The sequence below is a fragment of the Amphiura filiformis genome, chromosome 14, assembly GCF_039555335.1.
Source record: "Amphiura filiformis chromosome 14, Afil_fr2py, whole genome shotgun sequence".
NCBI lineage: Eukaryota > Metazoa > Echinodermata > Ophiuroidea > Amphilepidida > Amphiuridae > Amphiura > Amphiura filiformis.
In genome coordinates this window covers 24,603,345-24,622,392 of record NC_092641.1, presented here as the reverse complement: position 1 = coordinate 24,622,392, position 19,048 = coordinate 24,603,345, and the positions used below count along the sequence as shown (strand labels likewise).

Genomic DNA, 19,048 nt, shown 5'->3' with positions numbered 1-19,048 from the left:
TCCATCAACTGCCCTGGAAGATTGCCTTAAAGGAGGATGGTCTGATTATACCATGCTGTTTACACTTTTTCTTGGTAGAATGACATTGTCCCCCATTCCCTACCTATGCAGCAATTGCAGACTATGCAAAGCAATAGAACAATATAGATTGAAAGGAACTTAACAAATAACATGAATAAAGATATGCTTAATCAAGTTCAGTACCCTGTCATGTTTATGCATTGTTCATTGGTTTGATTTTGGCAACCCGTTATTAGTACATGTAGTAATACATAATAATATTTTACATGTAATTTACAGTGTACTGAGCTGTAGCCCTACTTCCTCATTTAGCTTCATTTAGAGCCCTGGTTATATCCATGTTTTCCCTTGGCTCAAGCGTACCCCAGGAGCATATACACACCCCTATACTGTGCATATTAAAGATCTACGACAGCCTTCATGTTTGAGCAACTTTTTCTTGGGGTAAGTTATATTATCATAAAATACATATAGTTCCTAATTCTTTTTACTATACTTTAAAATCCATGCATGTTTAAATACTGATCATTGCTGATAGTGTCCGCAAGTTTGTAATGTCAAACAATTTAGTTCATGCACATTTATATATTAGTTTAATATGACATGTGAGTTCAGGGAATAAAAAGAATAAAAGTAATTACAAGTGCCATTACTATTACACCAAGGACCTATTGTACCCCCGGTATTGTACCCAATGAAAGTTAAGCAGTATACAGACTTTTTATTGTACGTACAATATTGTATGAAGCTACAATTCAAGATGCTCAGTGTTTATTTTCACTCCTAAATATGATTTCCACACTTTTGGTCGCAAAACCTTAGTCAAACGTCAAATCATATCATATTTCATTTAATGCAACATGATGCGTAAAAACAATTATGAAAAAAGTATGCGTTTTGACAATTTTTTTTACTATATTCATGGAAAGAATTGCTGTGGGCATAATCGATTCAAGTATGTGGGATTCTCCATTTTCTTTGTGTGGCTGTTGGAAGTGGCCGATTTGGTCGAAAATTTAGAACTGGGAACCGTAAAAAATATTTCAAAAAAATACCTAGTTTACCAAAAGTTAATCCCATACTGATTCAATTTTCAGGTCTGTAGCTCTTTTTGTTCTCCTGTTCACTCATTTTTTGTAAATTCAGGGATTTTTTACACACGCCAGAAAATTAAGGGGGTACTACACCCCTGTGGTAAATTTGTGACTATTTTTGCATTTTTCTCAAAAAATAATAACACACTGGTAATAAAAGTTATGTATATTATTTGGGCAAGGAAACCAATTACTACACTGAAATTGCAGCGACTCAAGACAAGCGGTTCAGTATGATAGGAAATGCGGTACATCCTAGCGGTACCTTATTTCTTATCATAAATAACTAACCGCTTGCCTTGGGTCACTGAAATTCCAGTGTAGTAATTAGATTCCTTGCCCCTATGATATACACAACTTTTGTTACCACTGTCTTATTAGTTTTTGAGAAAATGCAAAAATAGACATAAATTTATCGAGGGGTGTAGTACCCCCTTAAGGGGTAAGGGTAACATTTTTTATTTTTTATTTGTTGACTCTAGAAATTATACAAAATTGGTATTGACTTGTTTCGTATTAAATTCTGCATAAAATGAGTGGTAACTGAAGCTTCTATGCCCTTCCAGTAAAATGATATCATGGTTTAAAGTTCAATTGATGTCCAAAACAGCAATTTTTTGCGTAACTTTTGTCACATTTATCTTCATGTTTGAATATGTCCTTTGTGCAAACTATGCAATATATCATGGAGAAACCTGTTGAATTCATATTTTATGACTAGAACCTATTGAATTAATGCTGTACAGGCCCATGTATTTTAGGGGTCCGTGGGTGCAAAATCTGACAGTGAAAAATTGTGTCACCTAAAAATGGTCATTTTGGGGCAAAATTGGCCAAAAAATGTTATGTTTCCGCTCAATGATACAAACAGCTTTTTATCTGCCAAAATCATAAAATACAGACAGTTTTACACTAAAAATGTTTCAATCCAAGATTGTCCATGTTTATTTTCACCCATAAAATTTTCTTTTCTCTCCTCAGTCTAGTTCTATTTATACCCGCATGCAGAGCATGCAGGGTATCTTCCCATCCTGTGGTTTCTTATACCCGCATGCAATAGCATGCAGGGTATCTTCCCATCCTGTGGTTTCTTATACCCGCATGCAATAGCATGCAGGGTATCTTCCCATCCAGTGGTTTCTTCTCCATCTCCTTCTCCTTCTCCATCTCCTTCTCCTATCAAACACATCATTCTGTCAAGGCTAGCGCTAAAACTACAAGGGCCCCAGGACCCATATGTGGTACACTTATGGGCCCTACCCCGTAGAAGTGCCTTTTGCCCATCTTGGCCCTAGAGGTCCAAAGGACACGGGCCCCAGGGACCCAAAAGTAAAAAAACAAAGCACGCCATTTCTCATCGAATGAAGCAGCCTCAGAGCCCTGAGTTGGTACACTGATAGCCCTAGGGGTGCTCTATATTTACAAATATACAAGCGCCCCATATTTTATATATTATGGGCCCCAGGGGCCCAAATGTTAAAATATGGTGCAACAGATTGACAAGCCTAGCTCTAAGAGTACAAGATCACTAGGGCTCATATGTGGCATATGTATGGGCCCTAAGTTGTAGATGTGCCTTTTGCCCATTTTGGCCCCAGGTGTACAATGCTGGGGCCCCAGGGGCCCAAATGTTAAAACAAAGGGCCGGCCGTTTCTCAGCAAATAAAGTAGCTACAGGGTTCAGATTTGGTACACAGATATGTCTTTAGTATTATATTGTCATATGTATATATAACCTCCATATGTCACATAATATGGGCCCCAGGGCCCCAAACGCTAAAACATAGGGCCGGCAGTTACTCAGTAAATAAAGCAGCTACAATGTCCAGCTTGAGTCTACTGATAGCACTTGAGAATCATACTTTAACATATGTACATGAGCCCCATAAGTCATATATATTGGGCCCCAGGGCCCCAAATGTTAAAACAAAGGGCCGGCCGTTTCTCATCATATAAACCAGCTTTATGGCTCAGAGTTTGTACACAGATTGCACCTGAGAATTACATTGTTATATGTACATATGAGCCCCATATATCACAAAATATTGACCCCAGGGCCCCAAACGCTAAAACATAGGGCCGGTCGTTACTCAGTAAATAAAGTAGCTACAATGGCCAGCTTGAGTCTACTGAAAAAATTATACTTCAACATAATTATGTACATGGGCCTCATAAGTCAAATATTATGGGCCCCAAATGTTAAAACAAAGGGCGGGCCGTTTCTCATCAAAGAAAGCGGCTTCCGGGCTCAGAATTTGTACACAGATAGCACCTGAGAATTATATTGTTACTAACACCCACACCCATCCACCCACACCCATCCACCCACACCCATCCACCCACACCCGTAGGACTAAACAGACAGATCGTATTATATCATAATTGGAAATACCAGCGTGAAGCGTTAAGGCTGTTCCAGTTAAATTACATACCCATTGGCTGTTCCATTTAATTTACATACTCCCTCTGAAATGGCCCAAAAAAGGCTGTTCCGTTTAATTTACATACTCCCTCTGAAATGGCTGTTCCATTTAATTTACATACTCCCTCTGGAATAGTTTTCCCGTAATCATATTGCATAGCCTCACTGTGAGTAAGAGAGACTCCCCTGGGAGGGGACTTTTTACAATTTCTTTATTTCAAGTGCTACGACAGTGCAACCTACATTCAATTAAAGCTTGTGACTTGGACTTTCACCGTTGACACATTTTCTGCCCAATTGGGCGGTTTTTTACAATTTTTAAAGTCCTCAGCAAAGAAGGACTGTAAGTTTGGGTACACCGATAACATGCGGGTATAGCCGTATTTGTGTACAAATATATAGCCTTCTAGTTCTCCATCTCCTTCTTCTTCTCCATCAAACACATCATTCTGTCAAGGCTAGCGCTAAAACTACAACGGCCCTGGGGCCCATATGTGGTACACTTATGGGCCCTACCCCATAGAAGTGCCTTTTGCCCATCTTGGCCCCAGAGGTCAAAGGTCACGGGCCCCAGGGGCCTAAATGTGAAAATACAAATCACGCCATTTCTCATCAAATGAAGCAGCCTCAGGGCCCTGAGTTGGTACACTGATAGCCCTAGGGGTACTCTATATTTACAAATATACAAGAGCCCCATATGTTATATATTATGGGCCCTAGGGGCCCAAATGTTAAAATATGGTGCAACAGATTGAAAAGCCTAGCTCTAAAAGTACAAGATCACTAGGGCTCATATGTGGCATATGTATGGGCCCTAAGTTGTAGATGTGCCTTTTGCCCATTTTGGCCCCAGATGTACAAGGTTAATTCTAGGGCCCAAATGTTAAAACAAAGGGCCGGCCGTTTTTCAGCAAATAAAGTAGCTACAGGGTTCAGATTTGGTACACTAAACCGTCTTCATTATTATATTGTTACATTTATATATGAGTCCCATGTATCACACAATATGGGCCTCAGGGCCCCAAACCCTAAAACATAAGGCCGGCCGTTACTCAGTAAATAAAGGAGCTACAATGCCCAGCTTTAGTCTACTGATAGAACTAGAGAATTATACTTGAACATATGTACATGAGCCTCATAAGTCAAATACAATGGGCTCCAGGGCCCCAAATGTTAAAACAAAGGGCCAGCCGTTTCTCATCATATAAAGCATCGTTAGGGATCAGAGTTTGTACACAGATTGCACCTGAGAATTACATTGTTATATGTACATATGAGCCCCATATATCACATAATATGGGCCCCAGGGCCCCAAACGCTAAAACATAGGGCCTGCCATTACTCAGTAAATAAAGGTGCTACAGTGCCCAGCTTGACTCGCCTGATAACACTAGAGAATTATAATGCAACATATGTACATGGACCTCATAAGTCAAATATAATGGGCCCAGGGCCTAAATATTAAAACAAAGTGCCGGCCGTTTCTCATCAAATAAAGCAGCTTCCGGGCTCAGAATTTGTACACAGATAGCACTTGAGAATTATATTGTTACTAACACCCACACACCCCCACCCCACACACATAGGACTAAACAGACAGATCCGTATGATAATATAATAATTGGAAATACCAGTGTGAAGCGTTAAGGCTGTTCCATTTAATTTACCTACTCCCTCTGAAATGGCCCCAAAATAGGCTGTTCCGTTTAAGTTACATACTACTTCTGAAATGGCTGTTCCATTTAATTGACATACTCCCTCTGGAATAGTTTTCAGTGCAACCTACATTCAATTAAAGCTTGTGACTTGGACTTCCACTTTTTACACATTTTCTGCCCAATTGGGCGACTTTTTTACAATTTCTTTATTTTAAGTCATCAGCAAATAAGGACTGTAAGTTTGGGTAGACCGATAACATGCGGGTATAGCCGTATTTGTGTACAAATATATAGCCTTCTAGTTCTTCATCTCCTTCTCCTCAAACACATCATTCTGTCAAGGCTAGAGCTAAAACTACAAGGGCCCCAGGGCCCATATGTGGTACACTTATGGGCCCTACCCGTAGATGTGCCTTTTGCCCATCTCGACCCCATAGATCAAAGGCCACGGGCCCCAGATGTAAAAAAACACAAACCATGCTGTTTCTCATCAGATGAAGCAGCCTCAGGGCCCTGAGTTGGTACACTGATAGCCCCAGGGTTACTCTATAAATACAAGTAGACATGAGCCCCATATGTTATATATTATGGGCCCCAGGGCCCCAAATGTTAAAATAAAGGGCAACAGATTGACAAGGCTAGCTCTAAAGCTACAAGGACACGAGGGCTCATATATGGCACATGTATGAGCCCTAAATTGTAGATGTGCCTTTTGCCCATTTTGGCCCTAGATGTTCAAGGCTAGGGGCCCCAGAGGCTCAAATGTTAAAACAAAGGGCCGGCCGTTTCTCAGCAAATAAAGCAGCTACAGGGTTCAGATTTGGTACAGTAAATGGTCTTCAGCATTATATTGTTATATGTATATATGAGCCCCATGTGTCACACAATATGGGCCCCAGGGCCCCAAACGCTAAAAACCATAGGGCCGGCCGGGTCTCAGTAAATGAAACAGCTACAGTGCCCATCTTGAGTCTACTGATAGCACTTGAGAATTAAACTTCAACATAATTATGTACATGGGCCTCATAAGCCAAATGTTATGGGCCCCAGGGCCCCAATGTTAAAACAAAGGGCCAGCCGTTTCTCATCAAATAAAGCAGCTTCCGGGCTCAGAATTGGTACACAAATAGCACCTGAGAATTATATTGTTACTAACACCCACATACCCTCCCACCCCAACACGTAGGACTAAACAGACAGATCCGTATTATATCATAATTGGAAATACCAGCATAAAGCGTTAAGGCTGTTCCAGTTAAATTACATACCCATTGGCTGTTCCATTTAACTTACATACTCCCTCTGAAATGGCCCCAAAAGGCTGTTCCGTTTAATTTACATACTCCCTCTGAAATGGCTGTTCCATTTAATTTACATACTCCCTCTGGAATAGTTTCCCCTAATCATATTGCATAGCCTCACTGTGAGTAAGAGATACTGACAACAGCAACCTATGGAGAGTAAGAGAGACAACTCCCCTGGGAGGGACTTTTTACAATTTCTTTATTTTAAGTGCTACGACAGTGCAACCTACATTCAATTAAAGCTTGTGACTTGGACTTTCACTTTTTACACATTTTCTGCCCAATTGGGCGACTTTTTACAATCTCTTTATTTTAAGTCCTCAGCAAAAAAAGGACTGTAAGTTTGGGTACACCGATAACATTATTTTGAAATTATCTATATTATAATACGCTATTCTCTGTCTGCGGATCTGTCTGTGACTGCTAATGTGAGGCCGCCGTAGGTCATACGGGGCTCAAACTTCGTGGGTGGGTGCAGCTTGATATGAGAAAGAACGAGTTTATATTTTTTAAGGTCAAAGGTCAAGGACGGGGTCAAGTTATATCAAGTTCAATTGAAGTCTAATTTCAAATACTTTAAATGGCAAATCTAGCCATGCCATTGTGTTGACCTTGGACTATTAAACAAAAGTTTCCACAGTGACCTTTTCGTCAGACCAACGGTTAAGAGGTCAAAGGTCAAGAAAGGTAAAAATTTTAAACTGCCCCTATGAAGCTCAAACTTGGTGGGTGGATGGAACTTGGAATAACAAATAAAAGTTTCCACAATGACCTTTTGTCAGACCCTACGGTTAAGAGGTCATAGGTCAAGAAAGGTAACAATTTCAAATTGCCCCTATGGAGCTCAAACTTGGTGGGTGGGTGGACCTTGGACTAACAAAAGTTTCCACGGTGACCTTTTCGTCATACCTACGGTTAAGAGGTCACAGGTCAAGAAAGGTAACAAATTCAAATTGCTCCTATGGAGCTCAAACTTGGTGGGTGGGTGGACCTTGGACTAACAAACAAAAGTTTCCACGGTGACCTTTTTATCAGACCTACGGTTAAGAGGTCATAGGTCAAGAAAGGTAACAAATTCAAATTGCCCCTACGGAGCTCAAACTTGGTGGGTGGGTGGACCTTTGACAAACAAACAAAAGTTTCCACGGTGACCTTTTCATCATACCTACGGTTAAGAGGTCATAGGTCAAGAAAGGTAAAAATTTAAAATTGCCAATATGGAGCTGAAACATCGTGGGTGGGTGGACCTTGGACTAAAAAACAAAAGTTTCCACGGTGACCTTTTCATCATACCTATGGTTAAGAGGTCATAGGTCAAGAAAGGTAACAATTTCAAATTGCTCCTATGGAGCTCAAACTTGGTGGGTGGGTGGACCTGGGACTAACAAGCAAAAGTTTCCACGGTGACCTTTTCATCATACCTACGGTTAAGAGGTCATAGGTCAAGAAAGGTAACAATTTCAAATTGCTCCCATTGAGCTCAAACTTGGTGGGTGGTTGGACCTTGGACTATTAACAAACAAAAGTGTCCACGGTGATCTTTTCGTCAGACCTACGGTTAAGAGGTCATAGGTCAAGAAATGTCAAAATTTTCAATTGTCCCTATGGATCTCACACTTGGTAGGTGGGTGAACCTTGACTAACAAACAAAAGTTTCCACGGTGACCTTTTTCAGTCAGACCTACGGTTAAGAGGTCATAGGTCAAGAAAGGTCAAAATTTCAAATTGCCCCTCCAACTTGGTGGGTATGTGGAAATTGGACTAACAATTACAAAAGTTCCATTGTGACCTTTTTGTCAGACCTACGGTTGAGAGGTCATAGGTCAAAAAACAAAGATTTCATTGAAGCTACCTACGGTTGAGAGGTCATAGGTCAAAAAACAATGATTTCATTGGAGCTCAAACTTGGTCGGTGGGTGTAACTTTGGCCAAGGAAGCCCAGGTTTGAGATCTGCAAAAGCCAATAATTATGACAGCCGAGAACCGCGAAATACGGGTAACCGCCTAGTCTATATTATAATACGCTATTCTCTGTAGATCTGTGGGTCTGTAGATTTGTTTGTTTGTCTACTTGTTTGTCTGTGACTGCTAATATGAGGCCGTCGTAGGTCGTACAGGGCTCAAACTCGGTGGGTGGGTGTAGTTCTGTCCTGGCAAGAAGAAGTTTATGTTTGTTAAGTCATCTGACCCCGGGGCTCCCTCCCAGGGGTCATCTGAAGTCAAATTACTCAAAACTGTCGTATGGGCATGAAACTTGGTCATACGGGGCTCAAGCTCGGTAGGTGGGTGTAGTTCTGCCCTGGCAAGAAGAGGTTTATGTTTGTTAATTCATCTGACCCCGGGCCTCCTCTCAGGGGTCATCTGAGGTCAAATTACTAAAAACCGTCGTATGGGCATGAAACTTGGTAGGTACAGTCAACATTTGGAGTCAAATTCTTTAAGGTCATCTTGGGGTCATCCGAGGTCACCCAGGAGTCATCTGAGGTCAAATTACTAAAAACTGTCATATGGGCATGAAACTTGGTGGGTACAGACACAGGTCATCTGAGGTCAAATTAGTAAAAACTGTCCTATGGGCATGAAACTTGGTGGGTACAGACAACATTTAGAGCCAAAATTTTGGAAGGTCATTTTGGGGTCATCCAAGGTCACCCACGGGTCATCTGAGGTCAAATTTGTAAAAACTGTTGTATGGGCATGAAACTTGGTGGATACAGTCAACATTTAGGGCCAAATTTTTGGAAGGTCATTTTGGGGTCACCAGGGGTCATCTGAGGTCAAATTACTACAAACTGTCATATGGGCATGAAACTTGGTGGCTTGGTGGATACAGTCAACATTTAGAGCCAAATTTTTGGAAGGTCATTTTGGGGTCACCAGGGTCATCTGAGGTTAAATTACTACAAACTGTCATATGGGCATGAAACTTGGTGGGTAGTCACCATCAGCCAGGTAATCACGCCCAGCCGAGAACCGCCAAAAATGGGTAACCGCCTAGTTATAAATAATATACTTTGTGTAAAGGGTCAGTGGCTTTTAGCTCTTCATGAGTTTTTATCACAGCCCCTAGCTCTATCTGAAATTATATACTATTTTTCTTGATTGCATTCATTTAGCTGAAATAAAGTTGTGTAACTCGTGTAAGTTTTAGTCTATGCCTTTAATGATTTAAACTAAAAAATCCAAAGTTCATCCAAATTAAAAAAACAATATTGTAGTATCAATTTTATTATTGTGTAACACTTAAACACTGTCAGTATAATCATTTTGCTGCCTTGATAATTTACCACTTTGCATTGTTACTGCTCAAAATTAACCGAAAAACAAAATTTCCCTCATTTCAGATCTACATTTGAGCCAACAATGTCACAGAATTTGACATATCATGAGTATCTTGGAGGAGGAGCAAGTGGTAGTGTCTACCACGTCACATGGAAATCCAAACAATTTGGGACCATTGAAGCTGCTGCTAAGAAGATTCGAATTGATTCTGAAATCACAACACAGCTTAAACGTGAGATTGAATTCCTCAAGCGACTCAATCACAAGAATATCATCAAGTATTATGATACAGTTCTGGAGAAGGAACATGTAGTCATTGTAACTGAATATGCTGCAAAAGGATCCCTCTATGCTTATCTCAAAGATAAGGACAAACTTCCAAAACATCTTCTTCACCGATGGATCTTTCACTTAGCTCGCGGAGTTAACTACCTCAAGAAAAATGATCTGGCGCATCGCGATTTGAAATCGCCAAATTGCGTTTTAACAGCTGATGATGTCTTAAAGATTTGTGACTTTGGTATCGCAAAAGACCTTACTAGTACCAAAACAACAGAAAATGTCATAGGAAGCTTTAGATGGATGGCACCAGAGCTTATAACTGAATCGCAACTGTCACCGAAAGGTGATATATTTGCTTTTGGAATCATTGTCTGGGAAATGGTATCATGTGAAATACCATACAAAGGCATGCGCAATGAATATGTGATGTTCCAAGTTAGTGTGAACCGCCTTCGTCCCAAGATTCCAGATGATTGCCCCCAATTTCTGAAACAGCTGATGACGAGATGCTGGCATCAAGATCGCACCCAGAGACCAGAGAGTTTGGAAATTCTGAGAAGTGTGTCCCGTGAATACAGACCCACATTGGTGGGAGAAAATCTTGCAGAAGATGGTAAGTAGATAAAACTTAAAATATATAAAATACAGGGTGTCCCAAAAGTAACTTAACATTGTGAATTGGCCATAACTTGCGTTGTGTTAATAGTGTTGTTACAAAAATTGCACAGTATGTAGATAATTCTTTTAGAAATGTTATGATACCAAACATGCCTATGTGGTCATGACCCTCTGGCATGAAATTAACGGATATCTACCGTACCGTAAAACCCACTTTAACGCAAAATAAGTCTTGTCATTTGAGACGTGATAACACGAAATAACGTGTTATCCTTTTCAAATCTGTTTTGTTTAATTTTGCTATGTTTGTTTGATTGTTTGTTTGTTTTCAATGCGTAATCTTCATTTTCTGTTTTATCTGGATTTTATATGGAAACTGCTTAAGATCTTTTCTGAGGATTCGATGAACAGTTGTACGCGGTACGTTGTTAACTGCATTGAAAGTCGACGTACTGGTCGTCTTGGGCTTTTCGGCACCACTCTTCGTATGACATCAATGTTTGTAGCTGATCTTCCTGTTCTTCCACGTCCTGCCCGAGGTAGATCATGAACAGATCCAGTTAATAGGACTTTCTGCACTAGTTGCTGGATTGTATTTCAGCTGGGTGCATAATTTACATTAAAATATTTCCTGAACTTTGCTTGAGTGAGTTTGTCCGACTTTGTCTCGGCAAAGAATCTGAATCTGTTGATCTATAGGGAATTCATCTTCACTTCAACTGTTTTAAAGTAAAGTTTAATATTGCCAACAATTCCTAATTATAATCTAAAACAGCAGTTACGCTTACGCTAGGCCATGTAATCCATGAATGTTCATACCTAAATGTAGCGTGTGCAGTGAATGAACCAACTCTTATGTTGAGGGAAGCACATCGTTCATGTGCTTGAACAAAGAACATATGAGCTTGCTTTTGTGGGTTTGATACACACATATGTACAGTCGCACAGTAAGGTCAAGGGGTCATCAATAATGTTGTTTTTGGTATCAGAATAATTCTAAAAGATCAATCTATGTGAATATGTTCTCCATTTTCGTATGAAGTAGGAAATATTTGAGATATGGCAAATTCACAATGTTAAGTTACTTTTGGGACACGCTGTATAAACTTGAACCTCCTTTAAAGTAGGATGGTCCAATTAACAATCTTATCCACACATCAGATTCACTTTTTCTTTGAAAAATGATGTATCAGTCAGTACCCCATGAAATAGAGATGAAAGATTTTTGTAAGATAAAACATGTCTAAAATGGATTAATTAAACCATTTATTCATCACATAGAATTCTGGGGCCTTCAAAATCTCATGTAACTTCTGGATCATAAAAGTGATTGAAATACCATCACAAACTATAGGTTTTTTGTGGGACACATCAGCTCAGATACACCAAATTGTATTCTGAATATTTTCACACAGAATTCTGTATAATTTCTAGATCATATAAAAAGTGAAAATATCTCAATATATTTTTATTTCAACACTCCAGGTTGGTCAGCCCCAGGCCCATAGCCAGGAGGGGGTGGTTGCAATTAGGCCTCCTACCAAAAGGTCCAATTATTTTGTTAAAAAGTTCCCAAAAGTTGAAAAGAAAAATTAACAGAGGATCTACTTAAAAAAAGAAAACATAAGTTCACTTTTTTGATGCAAGTTGATTTTTTCCTGATATTAAAGCTCCACATTTTCATTGTCCAGTAAAATAAATCCTGGCTATGGGTCAGCCCCTTGCCATGATTCCTGGTCAGGTTAGCACTTGTTCAGTGTGTAGGGGACCATGACAGGTCCTATCTGACATTACAAAATACACCAGTCCTCATGTGCGCAGGGATGCCAGTGGCCTGATGTAACCATTTGCAGGAAAAGCCAGAAAATGCACGCAAATTTGAACTATAAAGCCTCAAAACGGACTGAAAATAAATAAAAGTGCAGAAATTTGGAGCTACAAAAAGTAGGAAATCAGGCATTTGCCTGAAAACTGGCATCCATGTCATCACGTCAGTGCAAACGTAGGGGGACCATGAATGTCCTATCTTGCCCTCGATGGCCATGTGTGCTCACGCACCCCTCAAGGAACTGGAACCAGTTCTAGGTCAGGTCTGCACTTTGCCAGGTCTGATATAAAGAGTGATGATCCTTGCACACACTTGCTTGGGGGGCTCAAGTCCTGGCTCAGGTGTTCACAGCCTGCAGGCCTCGCAATAAGGAGGCCCCCCCCCCCAAATCAGTGAGGGCCCGCAAAAGATACATCCGGCTCACTTTTTTTGCGGGATTCATAGGTTAAAACCAAGGGCCCAAATTCGGGCCCACAAAAAATTGTGAGGGCCCTCAAATATTTAAGATCAAGGGCCCAAATGGCCCTCAGAAATTCTGGCTTATTTCGAGGCCTGTTCACAGCTCAGCTGAGTCAATTCAGGTAAAGCAAGACACATGCACCTTTCCCAAATAGTATTAACAACAACAAATAAAAACAGAAAATGCAAGTGAGTCTTAAAGCATGTTTGGTGTCAATGTATTATGGGCTCATAAATGACATGTTTCCTAAATTGTAATCAAAGAAATGAGATTTCATGAGTCCAGACTCCATCATATTTGCATCATATATTCCCCACTCCATTTCTGAGTGGACTTGGAATGGAAAAAAGAGAAAAAAGTAGAGAGAGAAAGGAAAAAAGGGAGGAGAGAGGGATAGGAGGGGAAAAGAGATGAGGAATAGGGAATCCATACGATATACAATACCATACGATTAGTGGTGAGAAAACAAAATGTGTTGCTTTTAGGGCGCTATCGCCTATAACCATATTTTTTTTGCTCTTCACTTTTTCAAACCCCCGAAAAAAATATTGGGTCAACCTTTTCGGGCTGATGAGGAAGGGGCGGCAAAATTTTTGTTTGGTGGATTTAGGCCTTGGGCCCCCGCCCCCTGGCTTGCCCCCCCCCCCCCTGGAAAAATTCCCAGCTACGCCACTGGAATGGAGGGGTGACATCCAGATTATTTTCCGATGTGCCCAGTGAACTTTGATTATTTAAACAATGTGTGCTTGTTTGTGCAGTGTATTGTGTCACCAACACGTTTCATGCCCAAACCCTCAATCGTCAAGACATGAATAATTATTTGCCAGATTTTAGTTAAGTAGCTAAAACTCATACGGCTCTTACATGTACCACCCCACTCGCCTAAAAAACACCAACTTTTAGAAGATATCTTTATTGTTTTGCGAATTTTTTTCAGGGAAAAATACCTTTTCTTAGCAATTTCACTTATTTTTTGCCCTTCAACAATACCTATTTTGCTCAAATGGGAATGATATTTCTAATAATAGGCCTACCTTTTCAGAGACAGATATGTGACTGTACACGACGAATGAGCCGTAAATTCCTCCCTGGTCAATTTTGTTTTATTTCGTGTTTAGAATATATATATATATCATAACTTCATAAGCTTCAAAATGGTATATCATTTGACTTCATACGATATCCAGAAACGGGGTTATGGTTTGTTGAACTTCAACAAAATGGTAGCTTTTTTCGTTTCTACATGTGTCTCTTTTTCCACATTGCTGTAATAAATTCAAACAGTCATAATTGGTGGTCATTTCAAATCATCCCCAAGTCAACGAGTTCCTCTCTTGTTAATTGTTGGTTATACATACCTAGACAAAATACAATGCTTTGTAATTCACCACTTGAACAGGATTTAGGCAAATCAAACAAAGACCAGAGCTATTTGAAAATTCTATAGAAATAGGTAGAAGCTTATTATCCTCTTCAGCAATAGGATTATTGATTGGTTTAAAAGATGTTTGACTAACACTATTAAAATCAGATACTTGTCACACCAACTTGAGGTACCTATATATACGCCCTTCATACGCCACTGTAACTCAGAATACAATTTAGGACATTTACGGCTCATCGTGTACAGTCACATGCTGCGACCATGACTGAAAATGTTATGCACAATAAGGCCTAAAAAATTGTTTGATTGGCTTAACATTAAAAAAAATTAGGGTACATGTAGGTAGGTCGGATTTTTTTAACTTTTAAAGCTGTAAATTGTGTTTGGAAGTCCTTGGAACTTTTTCTTCTTCTTTTTTTATTTTTTTAATTCAATTTTTCATTTATTTATTTATTCATTTAAAAAAAACTCTAGGGTCGGGCCTAATTTTAATCGGTCAGGTACGCCAATCAAACAATTGGGTTTTTTTATTAGGCCTGATTATGTTTATTGCTTCTTTGGCTAACACAGTGGAGTAGCCGGGGGAAGCTTCCCCCACCTGTCTTGACCCCCTGGGATATTTTACAGCACACTTTTTAACCTATTCTGTCACATTTTGTCAATTTTTGGTACTTTAAAAGTTACCTTGCCCCTCCCCCCTTGGCCCTTCATCTGAAAAATCCTGGCTGACTGGCTCACACCAGATTGGTAATATGCTGATGGACTTCAAGCGGCTCATTAAAACAAAATAATGAAGATTTCATGATTTATGCATGTGTTTGGTAAATGAAAAACATCTTTCTTTTTCAATTTCGGGAATGTGTGGTTAGAAAAGTCCTCCTTTTTGTGGAAAATATTTTGCCAAATATCCAATGAGCATGCCTACAGAGTGTAGGAGCCAATGATTTAGACTATGTGTGCTTGCTTGCTTTATGTGTGCAGTTAGCAGTGGTCTTTGTGTGGGTGGGTGGGGATTAAGGGGGTCGAAACCCTAAATGAGTTGGTTTGCTATGCTTGCTAACTCAACCACCAAACGAAAATTTCAACCCCCCTAAAACCAACCCCAAAAAGATAATTTCAACTCCCTACCCTCATAAATGTTAAATTGAAAACTTGCCCAGAAAACACAAAATTGTACATTTATTTTGGGCAAAAATAGTGTATTGAAAATCAGCCTGGTAAACACAAAATTTCAGCATAATTTTGGGCTAATATTGTACAATTGAAAAAAATGTCATGCTTCGCACATAATTATCACAGTAACACAGGACCAAAATGATATGCACCAGGATTTGTTTATGCCTCCACTGGAGGTATTATGTTTTCCAGTTGTCTGTCCTTCCATCTGTCATTCTGTCCGTCCCAGATTGTGAGTGCAATTTCTCCGAACTGGTAAGATATATAGTGATACACGTTTTGGTGGAGAGGGGTCAGGGTTGGATTTACCTTTTGGGGGCCATGGGCCAGGCCCAAATTTGGAGGCCCCAAGCTCACTGTGAGGAAGGCTTGTACACTCAAGTGGCCCAGTTGTGGTTTACAAATAGGGGACCTACAATAAGATTGACAGTGGCAGCAGAAGCATTACAATTTAGAGGTAGACGGTCATATATTATTCCGGTCAGAAATTTAAATTTCAGACAATTTTAGCCCAAAATGAAGGTGATTTTTGCTATGTAAAAGGCCAGTGGGTGCGTAGCACACAAAAATTTGCAATTTTACCAGATTTTGGTCCAAACACATGCACAGGGCAGTATGGGTTAATTTCACTGACATTTCATAAATTCTTCTCTGCATTTGCACTTTATGCAATATCATTTCCATTGAAAAAAGATTTCTTCAAAATGTTAGATTCTACTGTCAGATATGTCCCCTTTTATTAATTTTGAGCCGATCAAATGGGGTAAAAAATCATTATAATTTCAGTGCATACATGTATATTGCCAATGAGTGTATCAGTCTGTGTGACTGACATCAATTGGCATGATGTGTTAGGATGAACATTCAGTACACCACCATGCGCGTACAGTGTTATGAATATGTTGATCAGAATTTTGAAAAAAGTTGAGCACATCCTCTGCAGCCAATGTAACAATATTAATATAAGTTTGTTGCTTTTCTAATGTTATATTATTTATCATTATTAAGTTGTATATATAATCGCGATTGACATGCTTTTGCTTACGAATTATACACATAGTCATATATCTTCATGTTTCTTTGTATTGAATCAATGATCATTCTGATTTCATTCATGCATCCATCCAATCATTCATTCACTTAAAATTCACAAATGTAAACAACTTATTTATTCCCATTATCTTTCCACATTTCAGGGCTGGAGTGGAAGTTGAAACATAAGATTGGCTTTAGTGGAGGATTGTGTTTTGTGGCTAGTGATCGCCTGGCTATCTGTAGAGTAGACAGGGTAGAGGTATATCATGTGAGCAGGGAAGAGACACATCTACTGTACACCCTCAGATCTGATGAGTGGAGACATGATGTGTGGCCACGTGGTGCAGCAGTGAGTGAGTCTGTACCTGATGGCATATTGGTAGTATGCAGGAATAAATCTTATGTGTATCAGTTCCCAATGCAGGAAGCATCAAACCATGTAGAGAAATATCAGATTCATAATGGGAATGGGGATCCATTGTGTATTGCAGCTAATGCCAATAATGCTGTGATAGGTTTAGATGGGAATGCATTGGTGGTTTGTAATCTGCCAGGGTTCACACAGCAAAGGATTGTATCCATTAGTTTCAGTCCATGTCATCTTAGTATCAGTACAGAATACCTGGTGGTAATGAGATGGGATAAGATGATAATCAAAGCATTGGGTGATGTAGGTCAGGATCTGTGTAGTATACAACCACCTGATAGTTGTGTATTCAGGGCTGTATCCTACAGGGAAGATGCAAGGCAATTATATGCTGCATGTTATCATACGGGGGATAGGAAGGGGCAGGTGTACAAATACATATGGCATGGCAATGGCACACCTAGCTATCACAACACTGGATGTGTCATTGAGGATGTGGGTTATAATGTGCGTGATGGAGCGTTGTCTGTCACATCAGATGGGATGCTTGCAGTTAGTACTTACTCAGGAGTGACCAAAATATTCAGTTTAGAATAATTAAGACCCAAAGCAGTTAGTCTCAAAGCTCACACAGATGTAAAAATATCTCAACATGCTCCTATGTTTTTGATAATTTACTTCCAAAAATTACAGCAAAATGTAATATTTTCTATCAACCATACTCACTGTTAACAAGCACCACTGTCCATTGGAATGCCAATTGACTGCTTTTCTTCCCTTTCTCACATTGAGAATCAAATAAAAACCTATAATCATGATAATAGCTTAGAAACAAACTTATTATTATTATTATTATTTTGTTCCAATAGACACCACTGAAAACAGGAATTTTTGAATACTGTGGGCATTTTAAATAAACTTGTCTGCGACTTTAAAACTTTATTAATAAAAAATAAAATCCAACCTACCTACCCTATGTTTTTGTTTCGCCATTCAGACAGATTTGTGCCTTATTGTTAACATTTCCCTTTCTCACATTGAGAATCAGATAAAATTCTTTGTAGAGGTCTCAATTGCTTAGAACATAGAATATTATTATTATTATTAAATTCAAGTATCACCAATTAAGATACTTGGTTGCAAAGTTGTGAGCTAGTTTTTACAATGCCAATCGTATGTATTTTCTTGTTTCACACTATTTGTGAAAGAAAGTTTTTGTACACAGCATCCCTATTAACTTAAAGACAGTGGGATTAGGCCTGTATATATGTCAGTAATTCATGAAGTCCTATTGAACACAGAGATAGGGAAGATATCATGTCTCACTATGTGTGGACCCTAACTTCGAGGGGGGGGGAGGAGGAGGAGGCAGTCAGGGGTGGTGGTCTTGGATTTTGGTTGGGTATCCATGCTTATGAAGTAAAATACAGAACAAGGCATGATTACCGCTACCACCACTATACAGAATAAATTAATTTCATTGCTTGTATGTTGTAGTTCCATGGCATCAACTATGTATTGATGGAATTGTTAAAGAATTGCATAAAAGAGAGCCATGCTCTATTTAGTAAGGGTTTTGCATGTGGAATTTGGTACAGACTCACTCACTGCTACACCACATCGCCACGCACATCTAGATGGAAAATACCATGAAGATCTCATCAATTCTGTTCCTAAATTGGGTAAAAATGATGAGATCCAATGAGTTATGGATGTAAAAACACTGAGTGGTGTAATATGTATATAAATTATGTGACATTGTTTGTAAATACCTCACTGACTGGCTTTCAGTCATAATGTTATTAATGTAGAGCAGAATGGATTTAGACAGAGCTGAGCTTGTCTTCAATTCCTTTTCCTGTATTGTACAGAGCAGAAATATGTGTAAAATAAAAGATTTGTTTGTTTTATACTATAGATGCTAAAAATGCATTTCACCCTGTTGACAGATATTGTTTTGTTACGCAAAAGTAATGTCAATGTATCCACATTTGAGGATTCTAGGTACTACAACAGATAATGCATGCATGAATTTCTACTGATTCATCCCCATTCCCCTCTCCCCATGTGCTATTTTTCAAAACATTTCTAATAATTGGACCCTGATGGACTAATTG

General features: G+C 39.3%; 1 protein-coding gene across 1 annotated transcript; it reads left to right on the top strand.

Moving 5' to 3' along the window:
* The first annotated feature begins 258 nt into the window (after positions 1 to 258).
* On the top strand, positions 259 to 17,528 carry LOC140169298 (uncharacterized). The gene is made up of 3 exons (XM_072192554.1): positions 259 to 465; positions 9,844 to 10,676; positions 16,726 to 17,528. Exons 2-3 carry the CDS (start codon positions 9,863 to 9,865, stop codon positions 17,526 to 17,528), a joined length of 1,617 nt encoding a protein of 538 aa, XP_072048655.1. The 5' UTR covers positions 259 to 465; positions 9,844 to 9,862.
* Positions 17,529 to 19,048: the final 1,520 nt, after the last annotated feature.

Bases quoted from the DNA above. Each gene is read 5' to 3' on its own strand.
- LOC140169298 (XM_072192554.1), top strand. From the start codon at position 9,863: ATGTCACAGAATTTGACATATCATGAGTATCTTGGAGGAGGAGCAAGT. The intron at 10,677-16,725 runs GTAAGTAGATAA...TCCACATTTCAG, and splicing joins AGAAAATCTTGCAGAAGATG to GGCTGGAGTGGAAGTTGAAA.